The sequence below is a fragment of the Nilaparvata lugens genome, chromosome 8, assembly GCF_014356525.2.
Source record: "Nilaparvata lugens isolate BPH chromosome 8, ASM1435652v1, whole genome shotgun sequence".
NCBI lineage: Eukaryota > Metazoa > Arthropoda > Insecta > Hemiptera > Delphacidae > Nilaparvata > Nilaparvata lugens.
The window spans coordinates 27,097,985-27,124,956 of NC_052511.1; the positions used below are offsets into that span (position 1 = coordinate 27,097,985).

The 26,972-nt window shown below is 35.1% G+C and overlaps 1 protein-coding gene across 2 annotated transcripts; it reads right to left on the reverse strand.

Moving 5' to 3' along the window:
- Positions 1–3,460: 3,460 nt before the first annotated feature.
- On the reverse strand, positions 3,461–26,907 carry LOC111054138. 2 transcript variants are annotated; one of them, XM_039434387.1, is made up of 6 exons: positions 26,844–26,907; positions 26,652–26,706; positions 24,775–24,936; positions 23,666–23,813; positions 4,930–8,260; positions 3,462–3,653 (listed from the first exon to the last, which is right to left on the reverse strand). In XM_039434387.1, exons 2-6 carry the CDS (start codon positions 26,672–26,674, stop codon positions 3,496–3,498), a joined length of 3,822 nt encoding a protein of 1,273 aa, XP_039290321.1. In that variant the 5' UTR covers positions 26,675–26,706; positions 26,844–26,907; the 3' UTR covers positions 3,462–3,495. The 2 variants fall into 2 exon arrangements, with proteins under 2 accessions (XP_039290322.1, XP_039290321.1); XM_039434388.1 differs by having other exon boundaries at positions 3,461–3,653; positions 4,930–8,255; positions 26,652–26,882.
- Positions 26,908–26,972: the final 65 nt, after the last annotated feature.

The window sequence follows — 26,972 nt, forward strand, 5'->3', positions numbered from 1 at the left end:
TTAAAAATCACAATGGAATTAATAATCATAGTGCCTTTTTCTTGAAGGCAAAATGTCCTTTTATGATCATTTCACTATATTTTCTTTCGTACATGGTATTGATTTTAATTCAGTGAATTGTCATTATTCACAAATCGACACACCAGCAAAGTGTCATATTTTTGGGAAGTTTAGACTGAAGAGAACATTTTCAACAATTTTAAAACAAAAGTCACACAAAAAACTAACAAAAAAATGTGATCATTTCCACACTGTTGAAGCGATTTTAAAACAATATATAAGTTAACGTTTTTGAAGTAATGGGAGACAAAATATATTGAGACTATGAAGTATGGTCCACTAAACATCAGACTGCAGTGAGTTCTTTCTCTCATAGCTTTTGATGTTTCCTTTATTATGATAATACTGCATCAATTATATCAATAAGGCTCTTCATGGGATTGCAAATATTAAATAAAAAGACTAAGAAATTGTCAAAACCACAGATTTTATTTCAAGTAGAAAGACCAGTTTCGGTTGTTACACCATTGTCAATCTCTGATGAACCTGAGTTTAACCTAATCTAAACCAGAGTTTATCAGAGATTGACAATGGTGTAACAATTGAACCCGGTCTTTCCACTTTTAATAAAATCTGTGGTTTTGACAGTTTCTTAGTCTTTTTATTTGAAAATATGAATAATTACCACAATATACACTTCTCAACTACACAAAAAGATTATTAATTACCAATTGAAAGAGAACATCAGTCTCAGCTCAAAGGTGTTTTCTCAAGAATGTTGTACTGATGTATAATAAAGACTGATATATTCACATTAATCTAAGGGATGGATGTATTTGAGTCCAACAAATGTTTCGTGGAAATCATGAATTGCAGGAATACTTGAAAAATCGTTTCTACTGAATGCATGAAGATTGTAAAATGAGTGAATATTATTGGAGATTTTAGTAGGTAGTAGTAGGTAGAGATTTTAGTAGATTATAGAAGGTAATAGTTCTAGTTTTGGTAAAGATGACTATGTTATTATTCGTAGGCCAAGAATTTTCAAGAACAGAATTTCATACAATATGATGCAGGAAACTTATCAATATTATGAACGGTTTAGATTGAGCTGTCCTCAATAAAGCGTTATTGGAAATATTCAGAAAATGCACGTCCATAAGGTTTTATGTTTTTTATTAAACAAATTTAATTAATGTCGTTCATTCAATTATTAACATTTGATAATTAACTTTTTTTGAAACATTACTACTCACATAACTGTTATAATAAGTTATGTAAGTTGAGTAGTTATTATAATTTCTCAACTATTTATCATTAACAAAGTAATTTTCAGCATGAATGCAATCTGTCCATCGTCAAAAATGTTATAATGTGGATTTTCTACCAAAACATTTTAAGTAGCACTTTGTTCAAATATTATATTAGGCTCGCTAGCCAATGGAAACATCAATTCAAAATAAAGAACTGTAATACAGGCGAATATTACAGGTGATTTTACAAGTGTAGAATTATTTTTATGAAACGTAATTTTACAGGATTGTAAATTTTAATTTATAAGTCCTGTAATACAGGCCCTGTATTACAAGGGTTTTATGAAACAGGCCCCTGGACTCAAATAAGTGGAGAACTTAATAGACCCTGGAGTTTATAAGAGAAACCCGTGACTCAGAAAGTCGATTTAGACCCGAGTGCTTATTTTAGTCCTGGGGCCTGTTTCATAGAATCCTTGTAATACAGGGCCTGTATTACAGGACTTATAAATTAAAATTTACAATCCTGTAAAATTATGTTTCATAAAAACAATTTTACACTTGTAAAATCAACTATAATATTCGCTTGTATTACAGTTCCTTTATTTTGAATTTATGTTTTCATTGGCCAGCGTGCCTAATATAATATTTGAACAAAATGCTGAAGATGTTTTGGTGGAAAATCCACATTATAAAATTTCTGACGATGGACAGATTGCATTCATGCTGGAAAATAACTTTGTTAATGATAAATAGTTGGGAAATTATAATAACTAGTGTCAATTTTATGACAAGTAAAATTGGACTGGAAAATGTATGCCTCTTGGCAGTCGGTTACGAGGACGGGACCTGGAACTATCTACAGCAGATAATCGGGCCCGGCTCTACCCCTCTGTTCCGTGACATCATTTTCCTGGTTCAGTGAGTTGCTAATATCATCAATTTCATTATTATATATTATTCATCTTTTTTTATTGAAGGCAAATCCTGTAATTATTCTCTTGTTTGTTTAAAAAGTTTTCTTAATATTATTTTAATTAAATTGTAACTCAAAATGAAACTGGAAACTTAAATAAAATAATATTAAGAAAACTTTTTAAACAAACAAGAGAATAATTACAGGATTTGCCTTCAATAAAAAAAGATGAATAATATATAATAATGAAATTGATGATATTAGCAACTCACTGAACCAGGAAAATGATGTCACGGAACAGAGGGGTAGAGCCGGGCCCGATTATCTGCTGTAGATAGTTCCAGGTCCCGTCCTCGTAACCGACTGCCAAGAGGCATACATTTTCCAGTCCAATTTTACTTGTCATAAATTTTCACCGTCGTCGACACTTTTAATTTTTAAACAATGGATGCTCTCGGATTGTGAAAATGCATGTCAATTAATCGGCTACATTACAGTCCAGAACTTATAGATGCCGAGCTCGGAAACCGGCCCTATATACATATTAAGAAATCGAATTTCACATCTCTACAGAAAACAAAAAGGCACGTATATAAATAATTCTATTATAGCGGGTGTTTCAAAATGAATGACGGGGTTTCAACATGTTATAAAATTTACTACATCAAACTTACAGCCACAAGCCATAAATCGAGTGAACGAGAAACTTAAACACTTTTGTTTGCAGGTATCAGTGCTTATTTTTAAGCACTTTTAATCACTTTTTTAGTGTGCCATATCCCGACAGAAAACTGTTTCTGTTACTTCATGTGGATACTTTATAGCTATGACTCTTCTCTAAATCGACACAGGATGAACTAGACAGCTTCATCCTTCAGAAGATGGTGCACCGCCTCACTGGCATAATGCGGTGCACGATTGATTTAATATACCTTTACCCGAACGCTGGTTTGGCCGTAAGAAGACTAATCACGGGGATTGTTTCTCAAGGCCTCCACGGTCATCTGATGTATGATTTTTTCATCTTTGGGGGTTTATCAATGATCCAGTGTGTGCCTCCACTGCCATCTGACCTTACCGAATCAACAACTATAATTGAAACAGCTATTGCAGCAATTACTAGTGAGACACTCATCCAAGTTTGGGAAGAACTCCCATATAGTTTTGATGTGTGCCGAGTATTGAATGTTAGAATGGTGCTCACATTCAACACTTACGTAAAACTGAGTTTATAATTTGATATACATGATTCGTGGCTGTGAATTTGATACAATCGGCTATTATGTTGAAACCCCGTCATTCATTTTCAAACACCCGGTTATGCACTCACCTTCTAATCACTAGCCTGTAGTTGGGTAGACCACGAGCCGACTTCTTGAAACAAGTAGAGGGCAAGTAAACATCAAAAGCAATCTTCAGTCTTTCAATGCTGTCAGTTGCAAAAGAAGCTGTTCCAACAACTTGCAACGCTTTCAATACACTTTCTGAAAATTTAAGATACATCTAGGATAAGCACAATCGAGTTAATTGGAATAGACGGAATAAGACAGAATCTACTATACAACTTTAAAAGCGAACTGTAATCAACTGAACTGTAACAGTAAATAGAACTGACTTTCTTTGGAACTGAAAAATTGAATTTTTTCAACAGTCGGAAAAATTCCGTTTACTTTGTTCAATAATTGTTATTTTTGAAACTGCACCGTAAAGTTAGTGGAAGATGAAAAAATTAGTCGATTTCCGTTTGACATCGTTCAAGAAACATTAATTTGGTATGACCGTATTTGGTGCTTGGCGATCGACGGATAAAGCACACCACTGCGATTCGCATCAAGGCGACCATTTCAAGCAAGCATTCAACCACCGTTTAAATGCTAAAACATAGAACATTCTGTCGCTGCCATCGCCGTCATGCGAATCGCAGTGTTTTGCATACGGTAAGGTTAGAGGTTAGAGGCTGGACCTACATTGGAACCGACTGGTGAGAGATCTGATAAAGCAAGTGTATCATGTCTTGTGTTTGTCAACAACAAGTGTTTGTCTTTTCGGTCTCAAAATTTTATAAGTTTTATCAATGTTTGAGTTTTCCAACTATTTGTACAATTAATTTAATTCAATTCAGAAGTATTTTTTTTAATTAAAAATGATTTTGTATGTTTGAATTGTAAATTGAGTGTGTAATTGAAGAATTTTGAAGTGACACATAACCTAGCTACATTTGGACTGTTGTATAAATTAGAATTGGAACAGTTTTGGGCGTTTCAGCCCAAGTTGTGTAATTATGAATCATTGAATAAATAAAATAAATATAATGATCCTTGAGTTGCATGTAAATCTTCGCTCTGCGTCAAAATTTAAGATTTTAACAACACTTCACTTCTCAAAGTCTCTTATGAGAATGAAATTCACCTCAAACTCTCATAATTGGTTGGATGGAAAGCATTCATCATGATTATATTATTATTTTTACATTTAATATGTAACATATGTTTATATGTTATGATTTATATTTCATTAAAAAGCCGCATCTATAATATGTTGGCCCAGTCGCAGGCCCAGCCTGGTAATTCAACGTAGGTAAATGAAGGCCAGCAATGGCAAACCAAACATTGGCTCTGACCGACTTTGGCCTTCGTTGGACCAACATGTAGATGCGGCATTAATGTTTCAAGTAGTTTAAACCTTTTATTCATAAGGAATGCAGAAGATCACACCTTTACTAAGCGAGTTTTGAAAGTTCTAGAAATACAATCAACTTACCCAGAGACTGGCAATCTGACGGTTTGAGCAGTGGCGCAATTTCACCAGTATTTTCTTCACTCGAACTGTCGACCTCAAACAGTACGCGTGCGGGCGACTTCTCCTTCAACTGCGCCCAACAATCCACGCTCTCAACACAATCACCAGCTGATACTTCGTCGCAAGTTTCCTCCACAGCGTTACTGTCGGCATCATCACTATCATCACAAGAGTTTGGATCCCTCCTCGTCTGATCGTCAACCTGATCCGCCATGTTTGCATCTACAAGCTCTTGTTTCACATCAATCATGGCCACCTCACTTTCCGGTTCCACTATTTCCATGCTCTCAATTTGTGGCTTTCGGTCAACCTCTTCAACAGGCTCAGTCTTACACACCGCATCATCGTCTACAATAACAGCATCGATCTCCGACTTGATCGTTGGAGTGACGTCAGCATGGGCTACGTCGTTATCACCGAAAGTGCTCATTTGTCTCATTAGACTACCGTTTCTAAGCCCGAAATACCTACCTCGCTTTTGCCTCAGCGACGGCGCGTTTCTTTCTTGACCTGAATCAGAAATTATTGTAACTTCGCCAGCAGACTCTGGATCAGGTTTTATTCTTTTGGAAACCATGTTTTTTTGCTTATTGAGCAAAACTTGTTTCCGCTTACGTCTGGTTGCTCGATTTGGTGTCTTTGCTTTGGGTGGCGATGTGACGAGGGGAATATCTTCCACAAAAACAGCCGGATCTCCACCCGTTGTGTCGAAGATTATGTGAGATGAAAGATCATCTCCCAACAAATTAATTATTTGTTGTTTTGTTATTTTATCATTTTTAGCTTTATTGTTTAGATTTTCACTTTTAACAGTAACAGGGTTCAGATCTACACAATTTGAATCTCCTTTTGCAACGGAAATGAACTGTTTCAAACGTTTCATAAACTGACGTCTTTTTTTATTAACTTTTCCTTTATTCCCGCGAATACCCATCAAGTTTTTTAATAGATCTTGAGGGTTACTGAAAGGACAAGAATTGCTTGATGTTTCAGCAGGCGTGAAATTCTGATTAGCATTTTGCTGAGGAGTGATGGGGATTGGGACATTTGACGAGTTATTGTAGCTTTCATTTTTTACGTGTACGCTTGGAAAATTGATCTGAGCTGGAAAGTTGGCATTATTGTGCATCAGCGGTAGGAAGGTGTTCTGTGGGATTGAGGAGCCACCAAAACCACTGTTGTGTTGGTAATTGTATTCATTTTTGACATGAACGCCAGGAAAATTGTTATGAACTGGGAAGTTGGCATTATTGGCCATCAGCGGTGGGAATGGAGGGGCACCGAGGAGACTGGTGGGTTGGTTATTCAAGTTCTGTTGCATCTGATTTTGGAATTGAATGGCTTGATTGTTGAAGGCTTGGTTTACCTGCTGTTGAAATTCAATGTTATGCTTCCTGAAGACATCTAGTATCTGTCGTTGAAAATGGATCGGCTGGCTTCGAAAAGCATTTTGAAGCTGCTTCTCGAACTGATTCTTGACTGTTCCATCCACTATACAAGTCATCATCTGATTTATGCTGTTTGCAAAATTATTGAATTCGTCCATAACAGGATGGTTGATGAATGGAGCTGGTGGTGCTCCCATTGGGGTCATGTGAGCATTCATTTGCTGATGAGTATTCATTGGATTGTAAGGGGCATTCATTGGTTGAAATCGATTGGAAGGTGTGTTCATGTTCAGTAACTGTTGATGAGATGGATTTGATTTTCGGACAATCACATTTTCAGCCAACCTCATCCTACTCTCGCGATGTATATTAATTTGGGACATACTATTCTGCCTATTTGGTTGATGAATATTTTCACTTATTATGACAGGCCTATTATTCAATGTGTAATGGATACTGTAATTACTCCTGCTCGGTTTGGCACCAACTGGCAAATACTTTTTAGGCTCTATAAATTTTATAGAATTTCCTCTCAACACAAAAAACTTGTCCATTATATAGTTACGAGACCGCACCTCAACTACAGGGGCAGATTCGTCTTCCTTGTCACTGTCAAGGTCAATCACTTCGATTTCTTCATAGAATCGATTCATTTCTTCGTTCAATGCATTGTTTCCTGTGTCAATGACAACTCTGTATTTGGGTCTATCAGGTCTCGGGAATAAGAACTCATTGACTGTTACGAAAGAAGTACGAACGGGGATGGGATTTTGTTGTGGTACGGTTGAAATGCTGCTAGATTGACTAGCAACAGATGCGTTCACTTGAGACGGAACCGCAAGAGAGGTGTTCACTTGAGATGATTCCGAAAGAGAGGAATTTACTAGAGATGAATTCGCAGGAGAGGCATTCTCAAGAGATGATCCAGCAAGGGAGATATTTACTCGAGATGAACCCCTAGGAGAGGCATCCACTTGAGATGATCCCTTTGCCGAACTGGGCTGTTGAGATCTCCGTTTCCAATTGGCTCCATCACTATCATTAGAATCACTGTTATCTTCATCGTTGCTTTCACTTTCATCTTCATCATTCTCGTCCTCATTTTGTTCCTCCTCTTCATTCACAATTTCTTCAATAACTTTTTCACTGATTCGATTTCTATCTTCCGTTTCGTTAACACATTCTTCATCAGAAGATATCTCTGCATATATGATTTCTCTACCTTTAATAGGAACTTCTACAACACTATCGTTGTCGCTATCTTCTTCTTCTTCTCCTTTATCATTACCACTTGCTTTATGTTTATTATTACTTTCATTTTCACTACTATTCGATTCTTCATCTTCACTACTACTCAATTCTATTACCTCATTTTTGTCATAATCGTTGCCTGCAACCTGAGGAGTCGGCTCAGTTTCTACAACTGATAGCTCTGGCTCATCCAATTCTAGATCGACAACATTGCCAGTTTCGGACGATGATTTATCGGCTGGCTGATTATCTGAGACTGAGCTCACCAACTTTTTACAAGCTATATTGCTGTTTTCAACAGTTCCTGATAAACTTTCATATTCAACAACACTATCCATGGACACGTTGGACGAGGAAACGGGTTCCTTATTTACAACCGATGCCGCCTCTTTCTCAACTATTGATTTATTGTTATCACAGTCAGCGGTGTAGAGACTTTTATCGGTGAGTGAGTGCTGTTGTAGCTGCATGTTTTTCTCGTAGCGTGTCACCGAGACTGAGGACGAGTGTCTAAAGAGCCGGTAGCCATTGCGAAGCAGATGTGAGTAGACTCTGTATTCGTCAAAATTGCAACCAGTTTTGTCGTTAATGAGGGTGGAGTATGCTCTTTCAATACTAAGCGGCACTTCGTACAGGATCAGTTCCAAGCTATTCTGAAAAATAGAGCACAATCAAAGACTAGGTTTCAACACGTGTTTTAGATGGATGAATAAATTTCATTTTGACTGATGATTAATTTCAGAAAAATATATATAAATAAAAAAAACAATTATCTATCTCATCTACTTCACTATTCATGACAAACTGCAAATTAATAGTTTGTTTTAAACTATTTATCATCTTTACAATTGAATTATTATATTATAATAAGATATGAACTTACAAGCAAAATATCATTAAGCACTTTGATATGTAAAAGATATACATTATTTGCAATTAAAATAAAAAAATAAAATGTTTTGTCTGATAAAATGTTTTGTTCGTAATGAAAATCAACAGTTTTTTTAATCACTTGAATTAATATAAAAGCTTATTGAAGCTGATCTCATTAGATCATGTGTCTGATGATTTGTATGATTTTTGTATGTTTAAATAATTGATTAAATTTTTATATCGCTTTAAATAAATAATAATTGAATTTATAATCTATATAATAAGAGAGAGTAGGGTTGTGTTTGTTCGTGTGTTCGTTTGTTCGCATCAAAACATGTCAACTTGTGGATTGCATACCGGAAAAACGGGAATGATTTAGATCTCCACATTTTGCACATAGATTCTGAAAATTACAATCTCGTGCACCTGGAAGCCCAAATTTTAATTTTCCTCTAGATTTTTCAGAATTAATGTTTAAATTTCATTAATGGTACATTCGATTTCATTAAAAAATCACCAAATCGAAATTAAAAAAGGAACATCTGTTTCTATATTGCTTTCTACCTGAAAAACATAGTTTTGAAACTTCGTTTTCCTGATGAAAATGTTTAGGCCTACACGTGGCATGGATTATTAATTTTTCAGCTAGAACAATTTTTGAGACAAAGTGCTAAATAAACGTCTACAGTTTCATCAATGCTGTATCGGCAATATGAAAACGCATGCAGTTAATATGTCTTTCTATGAAGGTGTTGTTATTTACATAAAGAAACTATTATATTCTTCCATTTTTAATTAATTGAAATTTCAAAATTATTCGAGCCCTGATAGAATGCCTGACTCACTGTACATAGGCCTATTTTGAATTCTTCTAGATTTCATTACGTCAAGTTTTAAGAAAGACCCTTGCGAAGCACAGGTTACCTGCTAGTATAATATATAATTGATATTCAGGCCCTGTCCACCAACCACGTTTAATGCTAATGTAGGTTTATTATAGTTTGTGCAAACATTAGTTTGCAGCAAGTGGGCTTCATGACCAATTTCATTTTAGTATAGCCTATATCAATAGGAGGAAATTGTTGCCGCTTCTATGCTAATTCTATCAAAAAGACTTGGACTCTCTTTTTTGTTTTATCTTTTAAACAATTAGCTCTGTGGATTGTGTGAAATGTGGCAGCACTTTACTCCATAAGAGCAATGCTGCAATCTACGGTTTGCATAGACTATAGACTATACGGTCGCATTTACAGCCCCCCCCCCCGGGCTGGAGAGCTCCATCATAACCTATTTTACTGATTTTAAAAACAGAAACTTGTAAAGGTACTTTACACCAAAGTTATCAACAAAGTGTAAATAGGTTAATCCTTGTAGATTCTATTAGATCGAACATATCCTATCATACATGATGAACATTCATGTGTTTGTCAAGTTCCGTTCAATCTAATAGAATCTATAAGGATTAAGTTATCATTTTGTTAATAACTCTGGTGTAAACCCAGCTTAAGTTAACTAGCAGCTTCGAGAAATGACAAGAGTCCCTCGGTTCGTGTCATGCAAAACTCGACAACAACGCTGAAATTCTTGTTACACAGAGAGGGAGAATTGATCGCATCTCAGCAGCAAATAATAAGGACTCTGCAAACTGAAAATGAAGCTCTAAAGCAGAAAATTAATGACCTGTCGATGCAAGCCGACGATCTGGAGCAGTATGGAAGACGAAATACCTTGGAGAAATACTTGAAATACTTTGGAGATACACGGTTTTCCAGTCGCAGATCAGGAGGTCGTCTCAAAGGTGGTGCTCCAAACTTGCCAAGCTGTAGGTGTGCAGATGGGTGCAGAAGAGACTGACTGCTGTCATCGTCTTAAAAAGCGACCTGATTCACGAAATCCGCCACCAATCATAGTGAAGACGCACTGTTGGACGCACCAGATTATGCAGCAGAAGCGCACTGTAAACAAGCTGTCGACCAAGGCTGCACATGGCGATGCAACGTGACACCCACCCACTTTATATTAACTTTTCTTCAACGGCTCCACGAAAAATACTTCTCTCCAAAGCTAGAAAACTTCAAAAGGAATTTGGCTTCAAATATGTTTGGGTGGACAAGACTGGTACAATAAAGATAAGAATTGTTGAGAACGGTACAATCTATACCGTACGATGTGAGAAGGACTTGAAAGCTGTACCAACTACAGTCAATTGTTAAAGATTTAATTTTATTTTCCCTATATTGTAGGTCTCAAATAATATATATTGTTTTTCGGAAATGAATTGTGTCAAATCTAGAGTGTATTATTATTCGATTTCACGTATCTGTTTTTATTACTTTCCTTGCCCTATTACCATAGGTAAGGAAAGTATTGCTTTCCAAAAAAAATTAAGGTACCCCAATTTCAAATTTTCTATACGTTTCAAGGTCCCCTGAGTCCAAAAACATGATTTTTGGGTGTTGGTCTGTGTGTGTATGTCTGTGAACACGATAACTCCATTCCTAATAACCGATTGACTTGAAATTTTAAACCTAAGGTCCTTATACCATGAGGACCCGACAATAAAAAATTCAATTCAAGATGGCGGAAAAAATGGCGGATAATTACTAAAAAACCATGTTTTTCACGGTTTTCTCAAAAACGGCTCTAACGATTTTCTTCACATATATACTATGGATAGCTATTTATAAGCCCTATCAACTGACATGAGTCTCATTTCTGGGAAAATTGCAGGAGCTCCATAATATTCTTGAGAAAAATGGCGGATAGTTACTAAAAAACCATGTTTTTCACGATTTTCTCAAAAATGACTTGACTGATTTATTTCAAATTCATACCCTGTATAGTTATTTATCAGTTCTATCAACTGGTATGAGTCTTTTTCCTTGGAAACTAATGGTGTCTACTCCATCTTTGAGAAATGGACTTTGTAAACTCCTTCTCGTGCATGAGGTAGGTAGGAAGAGCAGTTTATAAAACGAACACATAGTCGAGATATTTCATATGAACAGCTGTTTTGACGACTTTTAACCATCGAATTTCACAATTTACACAAAGGAAAATATATACTCTGAAAACAATTGTACTGTTGGATGCAAGAAGGGCCCGAGTCCAAAAATTAGATTTTGAGAAAAATGCACTGAAACATTTTGAACAGAATAATTTTTTATTCTCAGTCAAGATGTATAACTTAAGTAACCATTGCATTAAAATTTAATATTTTTTCTATTCATTATTTCTTTTGTATTGAGAATTCTATTTGTAAAATAATGAGTAATTATCATTTTAAAAAGATCTTTTCAGGCCCTTCTTGCATAAAATGAAATAAGAACACAAAAAAATGTGTTTTATAATAATTTTTATTGATTATGAGATGGAAAATTGATTAGATGGTCAACTGAAATGAAAATACATATATTTCAAGTCATGAAATAATTTAAAATCTTAATCTTGTTCATGTGCTATTATTATTATTTCTTCATCACTTGGAATGTCCAAATCATCATCATCATCATTGTCATACAATAACTGTTCTGATTACTATAAAATTCAATAAATATTGATTGAACAGTAACTCATTAAATAGAAAATATTAAATAGAACAGTCAGTTTTAAAGATACAGAAACGAGATTTAGCAGGCATGTACAGAAAACCAGCTGGAATTGGTTTTAAGCGTTTTACGCAAAAAGGGCTTGAGTGACTTGAAGCCCTTCTTGCATCCAACAGTACAATTATCAAATTAGCAGTGATCATGTTATTTATGATTTTGCTTGATGCAATTGAAGAATAAATTCTAAATTGAGTTGATTCGGAATTTGATGACACTGGTATCCATGGATCTCTTGCTTATTCTGGAATTTTTGGCATAGCCTGTCGCTTACTTTTCGTTTCACTTATCCAAAAGTGTAAAAGCAGCCAATCCACTGATTCTTTCTTACATGGAAGTCTATCCATACATAAAAGTCCATTCATAATAGTTAGTATAACATTTATTGTGGCTGATTTCTCATGTCCTAAACTTTACTATCATAAATATTAAAGTGGGATCAATAATGTGAATTTGCATAAATCGGAATTGAGTTTATTCAATCACTTTGTTTATTAACTACCATTATATGATTTTGTTCTTTGATCTTAGCTTGAACCAAAAGAATGAAAGGAAATAGAAGCAGCTGATGGAATATCATGTTTTTTTCGATTTAGTTTTTAGCTGATTTTGAAACATGAAAATATCAGGCCAATTAGCACAAAAGCCTGTTCAATTTCAATCAGGATTAATTTTCATGAGAATATACTGTTTTTTTTTTAATAGAAGGCTTCTCTGATTGATTCTCGTGGTATTTAGTCCGGATTATGGATTAACAGACCGATCATCCGATCACTTTCTGAACCTATTCTTCCAGATGTTCAGAATACTGCAATGTTTTAAAATAAGGTCACCAATTTTGGTAACTCAACTACAGCTATTATAATCTTTTTCATTTGCTCAGACCCTCTTACGTTTTCAACAGAATATGGAAAACTTTTTTCTGATCAGCTGCTACTTGAGGGACCAATAATCCTTTCTCAAGGACTTCAGCGAATCATCCCAGAGTTGAGACCTGTTCCAAAATAATGTTTTTTGTCGCAAACCCACTATATACCTGATTTAATCAAAATCGTTAGAGCCGTTTTCGAGATCCGTCCGACATACATACATACATATCCACAAACACACATATTCGAACAAAAATTGCTTCCTTAGTAAAATTGACTTCAATGATTATGATTTCATTCAATGAGAGCTTATTTCACATAATAATAACAGCTCGCATCAAAAGTAAAAATGTCAAACATGATTGAAATTGAAACAGTAGCGATCATCAACATTATTATCTTCATCTGATCTCAAGTAGCCAAATTATAGTAAGTTGCACATCAATGTGTCAGCATTGTTTGAATGGGGAGCATTGATGCTATTAATGAGGAATACTGACAGTCAACGAGCTGTTATGCATATTATCCAATATTTTTTTCGAAAGCTACCTTCTATTTTCTCAATGTTTGAGAATCTCAATGTTTAAGAATAATTCTTTTGATTCATGGGAAAAGCGCCTTACTTCTATGGAAGATATTTTTACATTAGGAAAAGCAACAACAGCTATTTGGCCGTTTTAATAAATAACCCCTTTCTTTCGCCCAAGTTAAATTTTGGCCGAATTTCCTCATTCTTTGCAGAGTCCACAACGGACACTTCTTAAGTTTTAAAAATAAGTTTATGTGAAATTTTTGATGACCGCTACTCTGTCTATCGGAGTGATAGAGGAGGGAGTGATGGCAGTCGCAGGGGGGGTGGAGTACTTATCGCAGTGAGAAGATCATTGCAATTCAATTTTCTTTCCATCCATGACCAGTCTTTACACTGGATAGATTTCGTCAAAATAAATTAAAAACTCAAACGTTCATAAAATTTACACAAACTATCGAGATGGCATGTCAAAGAGACAAATAAGACGACTGATCTCCTCTTCACTCAAGGAATAGAGTGGAAGTTTGAGGAGTTTATCTCGAAGCACATTTTTAAGTTTTTTATCTTCCAATTCACGGAGACACAATGGGAGCCTGTTGAATATTTTCAGGGTGCGAATTGGAAAACTGTTGTGTGATCTGGCCAATCGCAATTGTGGCAGGTCTATATCATCACGTCTTCTAGTAGAATAATCATGAGCCTGGCCTCTCACTTGAAATTTATGTAGCTGTTCTTTTAGAAGCAATAACGAGGTAAGCAGGTACTGACTGAAGACTGTGAGGATCCGTAGTTCTTTGAACAGTGGCCGGCAATGTTCCAAGTATGACGAGAATGTAATGATGCAGATCACCTTTTTTTGAAGAAGCAGAATCCTCTCACAACCCACATGTCCCCACAGCACAATCCCATGTTTAATATGACTGTGGAACAAAGCATGGTAGCAGTCACCAGGTAGCTTCTTGGCACAATGCTCCTCAACTTGCGCATCAGGTAAGTCACTTTGGAGAGCCGGTTACAAACCATGTTGATGTGCTGGTCCCATGACAGTGAGGCGTCTATCATAAAACCAAGCATCTTAACCTCTGGCTCACCAAAGGAAGGCGGTCTGCGTCTCAGAGTGCATAACATGTTCTGCGTCTTAGTCTGGTTCATGCACAGTCTATTTGCTCCAAACCACGAACTGGCCTCTTCAAGCAGCTGGGCAGACCTGAGGATTGCCAATTGGGGATCTTCATCCTGGGCAACAAGAGTGGTGTCATCCGCAAACAATAATGCTTTTCCATCCATGCTGAGATCGTTTATGAAGATCAGGAAAAGAAGAGGGCCCAGAATAGATCCTAGGGGAACTCCATGGTTCACTTGTAGTGCCCCAGATGTGGCTCCATCCAGAGTAACCACCTGGGTACGTCCAGAAAGGTAATCCTTTCTGGTGGCTCCACCAACACCATATATCACAAGTTTTCCAAGCAATATATCATGGGAGACACAATCAAATGCTTTGGTTAGGTCGCAATGGGTCATGGCGACTGAATGCTTGTTCTCCATTGCCCTGAGTATAGAATCAATCAGGGACTGAACGGCGCCTGTAGTAGATCTTCCTTTGCGAAATCCAAATTGATCTCTTGTGAAAAGCAGATTCTCCTCGAAATAGGTAGAGAGCTGGGTAAACATTACCGACTCATAGATCTTAGAGAATGCCGGTACTATAGATATGGATCTGAAGTTTGACAGTTCTTCCGGATTACCCTTTTTGAAAACTGCTACAGTCCTGGAGATCTTTAATGAATCTGGAAAAACACCCTGTTTCAGGCAGCTGTTAATCAGACCACTTAGAGGAGAAGCTATTGATGCTATTGAGGACTTTAATAGAGCTGTTGATATGCCATAAACATCAGGACTATTTGAGTTTTTGTATCCTTGAACAAATTTTATCAAATCCATTTCGGTTACTTGTTTCCATTCAAAAATCCTGCAGGTGTGAAATGGGACTCTGTTGACTGCAATTTCCACAGATCCTGGTAATGCCTCCATGATCTGGTTTACAGAGTTGACAAAGAAGTTATTAAACTCATCTGGATTGGCACTCTTAGTCAGTGGAGATTGTTTATTTCTTGATTTATTTATGACATTCCAGGCTGCCTGACAGGGATTCGAAGAATTCCGTATAGTTCGATCAATACTGGATTTCTTGGCTTCAACAATTTCCTGATGATAAACTTTCTTGGCTCTGAGATATGTATTGTAGTATCTTGACTTCATCTCAGTACACGTGGCAGACTTGAACAGACTGTTAGCAACAATAACAAGAGCTCTAATGTTGGCTAATTCCGGTGTGTACCACAAATTTCTAGAATTTACTTTTAAATTACATTTTCTACCTACAAATACAGAAGGCCGCTTTGATCTCAAAGGAAAGAAATCATCAAATATGCTCATGAACTTGTTGAAGAACAGACTGAAAGCCATAGCAGATTCACTTACACCGATAGAAGTCTCCCAGATTACTCTTTTCAGTGCTCCGACTAAGATCGCGACATTTGACTCATCAATCTTTTTATGAGTGAATTGTATTTGGAGAACCAATCAGGCATATTGTTTACAGCTTAACTTAGACCAGAGACCTTCATGATTAGAGCATGATGATCAGCCACAACAGGGTCCACCACTTCAATGTTGTAATCCCATGAATTCAAGGTTGTGACAATCGAGTCCAGACATGAATCTTTCCTTGTTAGTGCTATGTTTGCTATAAACATGCCAAAAGTTTTCATGAGAATGGTGAAACGGTTTTCAGTGGGACTGTTTTCCTGAAGGTGAATATTGAAATCACCACACATTATTATTTGGCAATGAAACTGGCAAAGAAAACTGAGCCACTGTTCCAACCTGTCAAGAAAAATGGTTAAATCACCACTTGGTGGTCTATAAACTGATAAGACAATGACTGATTTGTGCTGATATGACACAGCAGATAATTCAAGAATAGAATCTGTACAAAAAACTTCAAGGTCGATTGGTTTAACTTCCAAGTATAACCTATTGTCAACATAAACTGCGGTACCACCGCACATCAAAGAGTTTCTACAGTGCACACTGACCATAGTCAAATTTCTAATGTTACGATAATTCTAATACAATAATATAATACTTAAATATTATAAATATATAATCTAATAGAAAAAACCTCATATGCGGTGAGAGCCCGGTCAGAGCTCCACTCAAAACGTTCACCCGAATATTCGTATGACTATTCCAAGGGGGACTATCTCGGCCTCTATTGCGGACTCCGCGATTGCAGTTGGGTCTCTGTTTTTTGTTGCAGTGATGTTGACTCTGCTGTAGATAATTTTTATGAAGTACTTCACAAAAATTTTGATGAATTTATTCCAAGGAGGAGGTTGAATATATTAAATAATAAGTATCCTCCTTGGTTTACATCTGATATCATATCAGATTTTAAAATAAAAAATAAGTGCTCAAGAAAGAGAAAAATGATAATAAATTTAAAACTTTACGCGCATCCCTGAAAAATCGAATTACATTTGTAATATTACATTTTTCTTCTCAGATTTAAATCGAATCTTCAATTCGAGATCTATGGAACTTTATAGTAAATGTCAGAGTTATCAATAGACGGACAAACTTTTTGACGGAGAATTTATTATCGTAAATGTTTGTTGCATTGTTCCATGGTGTCACCGAGGCTGGGTTGACAGAATTAAAAAGATAAATGGTTTAGTTAAATAGAGATGATATATATATATAAATTTAAAATAACATTTTCAAATTAAAGTTTTATTGAGAACAGATGTAGAATGTGAATTCTAAACTTATAAGTTATAATTTTTTGATGACGTGTCTGTGGAGATCGATATTGAACAGGGCGTTGGTTTGGTGACTTTCAACTTTGCTTTTCCTGTTCTGATCTTCTTCTGAATATATGGCTGGCTGTTGCTTGTATAATTTTGTGCTCTGAATTATTGTCTGTTTAAGTAAATTTATTAATGTTTTAAATTGAGTTTTATATAAATTTTTGTGCATAATTTGCTGTTTGTATAGTAAAGCCAATAGCCACTGTGTTTCAACTGTAAACTAGATAAGTATTTTAGCTCGTAGTTACTTGAAATAATTAGTCTTAACATATTTTCTCTTTATGTATTTTGTGTATTTTCATCTGAAGATTATAAGTTAATTTGCTCTGAAAACTGGATTTCTCATTCATAGGCAATAGATCCATTCACAGTTTATCAAGTATCTATTTTATTGGAGCCGACAACTTTCCTTAGTGTGATAGGTGTTATATGCTATTCCAACCGTTTAAAGGAAAAATTGGTAGCACGGCACACTATCTTATGAGGCCGTATTTGATTAGAGTTCAAAATGGATTACGACATAATGTAAAAGATTTCTGGAAATACGTTAATTCAAAAAGAAAAACTTCTTTTGTGGAGTCAACCATGACACTGGACGGAGAGTCTTACTCTGGGGCTGATATGGTTAATGGTTTTTCTAGATACTTTCAATCTGTGTATGAGGCTGATGCACCTGATGTGCCAATGGGGATTCCGGAGGTGTCTGGGTGCTCATTGTTGGATGGGGGGGGGGAGTTGGGATGGTTTCTTCCAATGATATTCTGTCTGCTATCAATGGGCTGAGGTCGGGCTGCTCCGAGGGTCCTGATGCGATTCCAACCTTTATTGTCAAGGGCTGTGCTGCAGTCCTTTTAGAGCCATTAAAATTCATTTTCAACTTGGCTATAAGGTCGGGTAGATTTCCTTCAAAATGGAAGAGTTACTCCTGTTTTCAAGTCTGGGAATAGGAATGATATTAAAAACTACAGACCAATATCAATTTTGAATTGTTTTTCGAAAGTTTTTGAGAAGCTCCTGTATTCGATATTTATAAGCAGGGTCAGAGGATTATTGCACCTGAGCAACATGGATTTCTGCCTGGTCGCTCAACTGTGTCCAATCCTATAGTTTTTAGTAGTAAGGTTTCACAAATTTTGGATCATGGAGGGTCGTACAGATGTTATCTTTACAGATCTATCAAAAGCGTTTGATACCATAAATCATCGACTTCGGATACGGAAACTCAAAGTGTTAGGATTTTGTGTAACAATGGTTAATCTTCTACTGAGTTATCTGGAAGCAAGAAAACAGTATGTCAAGATTCACAATTTCAAATTAGAATGCTTTGAGTGTACATCAGGGGTTCCTCAGGGCTCTATCCTTGGTCCACTTCTATTTTTCTTTTGTTCATTAATGATCTACCATCTACCATCAGTGAATATTCATGCCTTCTGTATGCAGATGATGTAATATTATATAAAGAAATCAATTATCAAAGAGATTGCTATGATTTGCAGAGGAATATTGATAGTTTGTCTAGATGGTGTGATGAAAATGGACTAAAAATGAATGTAAATTCATGAGTTTCACTCGGCAGTCCTCCACTCATGCAGGTGTATACTATATAAATGGCATTCCATTGGAAAAGGTGGAGTCGTTCAAGGACCTTGGAGTAGTATTCAGCCCAGACCTTTCTTTCAATTCACATATTGAAATATCTACTAGCTATCATAGAATTCATGTTCCATGAATGAAATTTGAACATTAATTCTGGAAAAATTAGAAGGAAAAATTGAAATTTGGGCTTCGAGGTGCACGAGATTGATATTCTTAAAATCTATGTGCAAAATTTGGAGATCTAAATCATTCCCGTTTTTTCGGTATGCAATCCACAAGTTGACTTGTTTTGATGCGAACAAAGACAACCCTACTCTCTCTTATTATACAGAGCACATCATAGTTCACTCCGTTTGGGTAAATAAGACAGAATCATAATTTAAAGACAGACAGCTGAAATCACGTGTCGGTGCATTAAAGACAGACAGTCTGTGTGATGAAAGCAAAATATCGTATTCCCGAAAATAATACGGTGACGTATAGCCAAACTGTAAAGAATTCAAACACGACGTAAAAGATAATGAAACCTTAAGGGTTTGAAAGGTGAAAGGGGAGGTTAGGGGGTTAGGGTTTTGCTTTTGAATATCAAAATGCTTGTATTATCCAAATGCTTTGATAATTGTAAATCAGAAACAGGAAACTTGCATGTCAGAACAAGTTTATGTTATATAATTTGGCTATACGTCACCGAATGATTTTCTGAAATACGATATTTGCCTTCCCTGTGTGATACTCCCAAAACACATATCAGCTGTCAGCTGGATGATAAGTCACTACATTTTCTTTCTAATACGCTTTTCTTTATACTCTCAAGAAGGGCGAAGACAAACCACTCTCTGTCTCAGACAGCACCGTATCGCGCATGCGTTAGTAGCGGTTTATTCCCGTTCCATTCAGTCAGTTCTTTGAATGTAATGTTCTTTGTGATGATGGTTACCGAGCACCGTAACTGGAGCCGTCATTCCATTTTGATGATATTATTATCCAATGATGATTTATCATCGATAAATTAAATTCGATATATTATCAACATATTATCATCATTTCATTTAATAAAAGAAAGAATACTTTTCAATTATATAATTGAAAAAATATAACGGTAGTTATTTAACTAATGTTAAAAACACTACAACTAAGTCAGCATATTGTCATTTCAAAGCAAAAACCCAACCCCCTAACCTCACCTTTTATATTTAAAACATCAATTAACATAAATCTTGGTAAAAACCCGTAATACCTTCCAGCATATTCCAATTTCAAAGCAAAATCCTAGCCACCTAACCTATCTTTTCACATTTGAAATATTAAAAACCATAATTCTACCTATACCCTAGCCCTTTCTAGAATATTGCAATTTTTAAGCAAAAACCTAACCTAGCCTCATGAAACATTATTAAATATAACTTAAAAAAACCCAACCCCTAACCCTTTCACATTCAATACTTTGGATTTCAAAACAAACTCCTAACCCTCTAACCTATCCTTTCACCTTTGAAACAACAAAAAACATAACTCTACCTGGACCCTAGCCCCTTCTAGCATATTGCAATTTCAAAGCAAAAACCTAACCTATCCTTATGAAACATTATTAAATATAAACTAAATAAAACCCAACCCTTAACCCTATTTTGTCAATTAGTTGAATTTCTACATTGTTGATAAACGATGTGGCAACCTTGCAATGCGTGAAAGAGATAGCGCCATCTGCTTTGTTGAATGATACACAAGGATAGCAACACCATTGCAAATCACACACTGCCATTATAACGTGGACCTCACTATAGATACTCAAAGAATACTTTTGAATAACTATGTGATAACTGTGACCGTTGCTGGCCAATACTCTGTATCTGAGACAAACATAAGCTGCTGGGCGAAGAAGTGAGTCAATTTCGTTCTTAAACTCAATCTGTATAATAGTTCAATGAATATGTGTTGAAAAATTGAAGTCGATTGATGGAAGCTATGAAAATAATCGTCGAACAAACCCACAAACGGACAACGACTCGAGGCTCTAGTAATTAGTGGGAAGTCATTTACGCTCGTTTATAACGTGTTAAGACCCGCACACACGCATCGATTTTTGTTAATACGATATTTTGCCGTCCTTATGAATTCTATCAGATTAGTTAGACGGAACTCATTTTTACTTTTCTTGTCCTATTACCATAGGTAAGGAAAGTATTGCTTTCCGAAAAAATTAAGGTACCCCAATTTGTAAATTTCTATACGTTTCGAGGTCCCCTGAGCCCAAGAAAGTGGTTTCTGGGTATTGATATGTATGTATGTATGTATTTATATATATGTGTGTGTGTGTGTGTGTGTGTGTGTGTGTGTGTGTGTGTGTGTGTGTGTGTGTGTGTGTGTGTATGAGTGTATGTGCTTCTGTGTACACGATATCTCATCTTCCAATTAACGGAATAACTTGAAATTTGGAACTTAAGGTCCTTCCCCTATAAGGATCCGACACGAACAATTTCGATCAAATGCAATTCAAGTATGCAATGGCGGCTAAAATGGCGAAAATGTTGTCAAAAACAGAGTTTTTCGCGATTTTCTCGAAAATGACTCCAACGATTTTGATCAAATTCATACATAAAATAGTCATCGTTAAGCTCTATCAACTGCCACAAGTCCCATATCTGTAAAAATTTCAGGAGCTCCGCCCCATTTAGGTAAAGTTTGATTTTAGATTCCCAATTATCAGGCTTCAGATACAATTAAAACAAAAAGTTCCAAATAGAAAAGATTGAGCATAAAAATCTCTACATTTCATGTTCTGTAACATTTTCACCTAAAATTTTAAATAAGCTCGAAATTCGAGAAAATGTTATTATTTAAATTTCAAACTGTTGGCAACTGTTGATTCTATTAAATCATTCACTATGAAGAGATAGCAGACCTCGTGTGTCTCCAGCGTTATAGTCCTGTCACCAGCTGGCTTAGATCGTTGAATAGTAGACCTAGACTTGAGATGCACGGGAACACTAGCGTCAGGTGATACATTTTCATAACGGCAAGGAAAGTTGTGTGAGTGCGCCACAACAGATTTTTTAAACATCATATGTTTGCAATAATCTGTTCAATCTAATAGAATTTGTAATGACGTCAAAATACTGTACGAACAAAAATCGATGTGTGTGTGCGGGGTTTAGGATTCCGGGTTTTGAAGAACAACTACTGATCTATATCCGTTTAAGACTGTGCAAAAGCTAAAAATCAACTTTCTACTGGTGATATTTTTCAAAGTTTTTTGATTTGTACATCATCGAGCTATCAAAATGAAAAAGTTTTCTCAGGAAAACATTTTTTCCGATCATTACTTTTTGAGATATGAGTGCCTAAAGTTTAAATTTTTGGGACAGAACACCTTAAATTCGGTAAGAGATAAATCCATGAGATTTGGAGGATAAATTTTTCATGGCATTGTTGATTGAATAAAACAAAAATTATTTGAAAATATCATTTTTTGAGATTATTCAATTTACTCAACTATAAGTTATTTTTGGTAAATTGAATAACATTCCCAAAAATTGATATTTTTAGATAATTTTTGTTTTATTCAATCTACAATGCCATAAAAAATTTATCTCTTGCCGAATTTGAAATGTTCTGTCCCAAAAATTTAAACTTTAGTTGCTCATATCTCAAAAAGTAATGATCTAAAAAAAATGTTTTCCTGAGAAAACTTTATCAATTTGATAGCTTGATGATATACAAATCGAAAAACTTTGAAAAATATCACTAGTAGAAAGTTTATTTTTAGCCTTTGGACAGCCTTAAACCGAAATGATTCATATAAGCCGGAAATAACGTTTCCTCCTGCCAACAAAATTGAAAAAATAAATCCCACCACCCTTAGATCTAGAATATATCTAAGGATCTCTAGACCTTTATATAGGATCCTTTACCTATATAAGGTATATAGGATATCTTTACCTATAGGATCTTAGATCTCTATACCTTTGTCATGCATTTAATGGTTAAATGAATTATGTCACCAATTTTATTGTCATCATAAAATGTTTCAAACTAAAAACATTGAGCGCATATTACAGAAATCCACTTTACTATAGGCTATCGATAACAGTTGATTGATTGTCTCGCCTCCTCTTATCAGGAGGTTGTGTCCAACATTTTATCCAAGATTGAATTGGAGACCGAATTATTTAAACTATAAATTACATTAAGAGATTCTAAGATGGGTAAAAATTATTGCTTTTAGTTGACAGAGAAACGTTGGTTTTAAACTTTTTAAGCTCAATTTCTTACTAATATTATCCACCTTTTTCTGCCATTGTTACTGCATTTCAATGAATTTCTTCGGGTCAACCCGTTAATTAGGTTTGCAGATACCGTGCTCACAGATATTATAAATATACACACATAAAAAACCTACACTTTTCAGACTTGGGGAACGAACCTTGATATGTATAGAAATCTTGAATTTGGGGAACCTTATTTTTGGAAAGCAATACTTTCCTTACCAATGGTAGTATATACAGCAAGGATAGTAAAAGCAATCATTAGGTCATGTGTTCAAGAGACTCTTGAAATTTATGAGGTGAGACCTGAAAACGCGGAAACCAGACCTTAGCCAGCCAGGTCACACGATATTATTATTATTTCACTATACAACTTGATGCAAAAATGTTACTGCTCAATACAGCAAATTATATATTCAGTAATGAAATGAAAAAGTAATACTCACTGTTTCCAACAAGTGAAGCGCTTCCTCGGGATAAATCCAAGTGCTTCCATCCAAGCTATGACCCAACGTTTCCCAATGCTTTCCCACTCTTTTTAATACTTTTGCTTTCGCAACTTCCGGCATCCATACAGCACAAGATAGGTTATTGCTTGAAAAAAAATAATGAATTGCAATTGACAGTTAGGAAAGTTTGAATACTGAATCTCAAAATCAAATCAAATCAAATCAAATCAAATCAAATTTTTATTCTCACAATTTACAAATAATACAGTACAGTTACAGTACATTTATATATACCCTTACGTTATGAGAGACTCACATGTAGGCAAAAGCCTGTGTTTGTGAGGGCCTGGCGTAATTCGCTGAATTTAAAATCGATAAACTAAATTATGAAAATTTGATATTATATTAAACTAAATTGAGAAAAATACAGATTGAAAAAAGGATATGAGTAAATGTTGATATTATAGGCAGAAAAACAAATAATTGGCTGCAGAAACAGCCAGTTATAATTAATGACTAAAAGTTAGTAAAACTAAAAGGTAGATACACTACTAAAGGAATAATAAAATAATAGTCGACTCCTATCATGAAAGCAGCCTTCCCAAACCTCCCACGGAGACAGCATCAGGTGATACTCCTAATAATATCTGTGGAGAAATTTGTGCACAGATTTTTGACAAGTTTCAAACCATTTAGCAAGACAAATTAGATCAGCTACTCAGAAGTCTCAATCTCAGTATCTAATTATCTAATAGCTTCTCAGGATATGATGACATCACAAACGAGATACTCAAAGAATGTGAACTGGAATCAAAAGTATCACTTCTAGTAGGCTACCAGTGCAATAAGTTCAGCAGAATGTAAAATTGTATCAGGTTTATCTATTTAGGCTACCTCAAAAAAAAGCCTTTGACACCCTTGGAGTGCTGCTGAAAATCAATGAAAAGGCTCTACAATGGATGATCACTACCTCTCAAACGGGAGGCAATATGATGAAGTAGACTACCAGCCACGGAATTTCAGTGTACCCCAGGGGACAATACTGGGTCCATTATTCTTCCTGGTTTACATAAATTCATGTATTATGATTACTGTTGAATGCTTACCTTTTTTCAACCCGCTGCTCTTCCATGAGAGCTTTTCTTTCAAGTAAAGCATTCTCAATCTGCTTTTTCTCCAGCCAAGAGTTGGTTGGAGAGAACTCTTTCTCACCAATAAGAGGGAGATCTCTGTCGGTTTTGGATTTAAGGTTTACCAGCTGTTCAGCTCTGAAATAGAATAAAAACACATATATGTTATGAACGTTTATGTTTTTTTCAATTTCTATGACGTAATCTATCCAGTGTAAAGACGACTGGTCATGGATCGAATGAAAATTGAATTGAATTTGTGTATAACGGTCATTGCACACCCAGCGTAGTGAGGCTAGAAATACGTTTTCGAAAGACGTAGCCAACATATCTTCTAATGTTAAACAATCTGTTCATTTCACACCAGCATAGCGTTAATTATACGACTGTTTTCCGGAGACGTATTTTTAGCTAGACTATGCTAGGTGTGTAATGGCCTTGATACTTGCAAAATATACTGTATAATATTTTTTTACAATTTGATGGTTTTAAAACAATAATCAATAATTATAATTAAAGTTATTTTAAATAATATCTGTCATGAAACTCATGAACATGTAAAAAACACATGTGAGAAAGCAAAATCAACCTGATGGTAGGTGTTTTGAAATCTGAGAGCAAGTATCAGAAATCAGGAACAATTCCGTATCTAGTGTCCATATATTATGGATAGTATACATCAAAACACACATTTCTTCAAAATCTAAACGGTTCTCTTCAATGATGTTTTAAAGATTAGGTTTTTGCTTTTAAATGGCAATATTACAGTATTATTTGAGATCATTATACAGTTAATATTGTATAATGGTGCTACATTCGATATTTTCAACATCAATAATAATAACAACATTAGATACGAAACTGTCTCCAAAGTGTAGTTTAGGGGGTTTGCTTTAAAATGATATTTTGATATTTTTCAAAACACAGTATAACTTACAGACATTGCATAATGGTGCTGCGTTCGATATTTTTATTAATGATAATAAGGACACTGTATACGGTACTTCGCCCCAGCCAGAAATCAAATTTATGAACTGGACCTAATTCAATACAAAATTACTTATAGAAGGGATATTAAATTATCTTGTATCCAAATATCTATTGTGATTAATTCCAGGTCTTCCTGGATAGATTGTGTCAAATAATGTGAAAATATAGTATATAAACTGTAGGCAATATTACAGTCCAGCCAAGTTTTCATCAAGAAAAACCTCTGTCTTCTAATGAACCACATTAAAACTAAGCTTTTGAACACATTGATTTCGCGCCTCGTATATTTCAAAATACATTTAGTTACAATTATTTTGGGTGTAAGTGTACGTCTAGTGCCAAAATACCGTTCATGAAATTTTTGGTTGGGATCGATTTAGTAAGTTATTTTGAGCACAAAATCACTAAAATAAAATCAGCACAAAATCACTAAAATAAAATCAGCACAAAATCACTAAAATAAACTGAATTCAAATTAGCACAATTTTACATGCATTTAATCTATACGTAGCAGCCATTTTGATTATCGAATTTATCAAATTAATTATATCACTAATCTAAGTTTTCCTAACCTGAGCTTTCCTAACCAAAACTTTTCTAACCTAAAGCTTTTCCAAACCTTAGCTGCTTATGGCTGCTAACTATAGGTTAAATGCATGTGAAATTGTGCTACTTTGAACTTAGTTTATTTTAAAAACAATAGTGACCGCCGTTTAATTTTAGTGATTTTGTGCTCAAAATAACAACCTAATTCGATCCCAACCAAAAATTTGAGAAGTTTGTAGTTCATTACCAGTATTATAATAGACAAATTTTAATAATTCCTATTTAAATATTTAAATAATTTGGCTATATAAACTTACGTCAATAGGTTGTTTGTTGACATCTTTCAATTTTTTATTCTTACTCAGAGAAATCCTGAAACAAGAAAAAATAAATAAATGAATTACACGGCCACTACATTCTAAAGTTTTTACATTATTTATGAATTAGCAATATAGCAATTGGAAAAAAACATCAGAAGAAAGAGAAACAAATATTAAATTAATCCACACGTAAAGCATGAACTATTAAACATTGAGCGTTGAACCATTGAACCATTAAAAAGGAAATGAAAAGAATTCTAGTGTCTATTATCACAGTCACAGTGCATGGAAATCGTAAAGGCTGTGAAGAAGCATAGA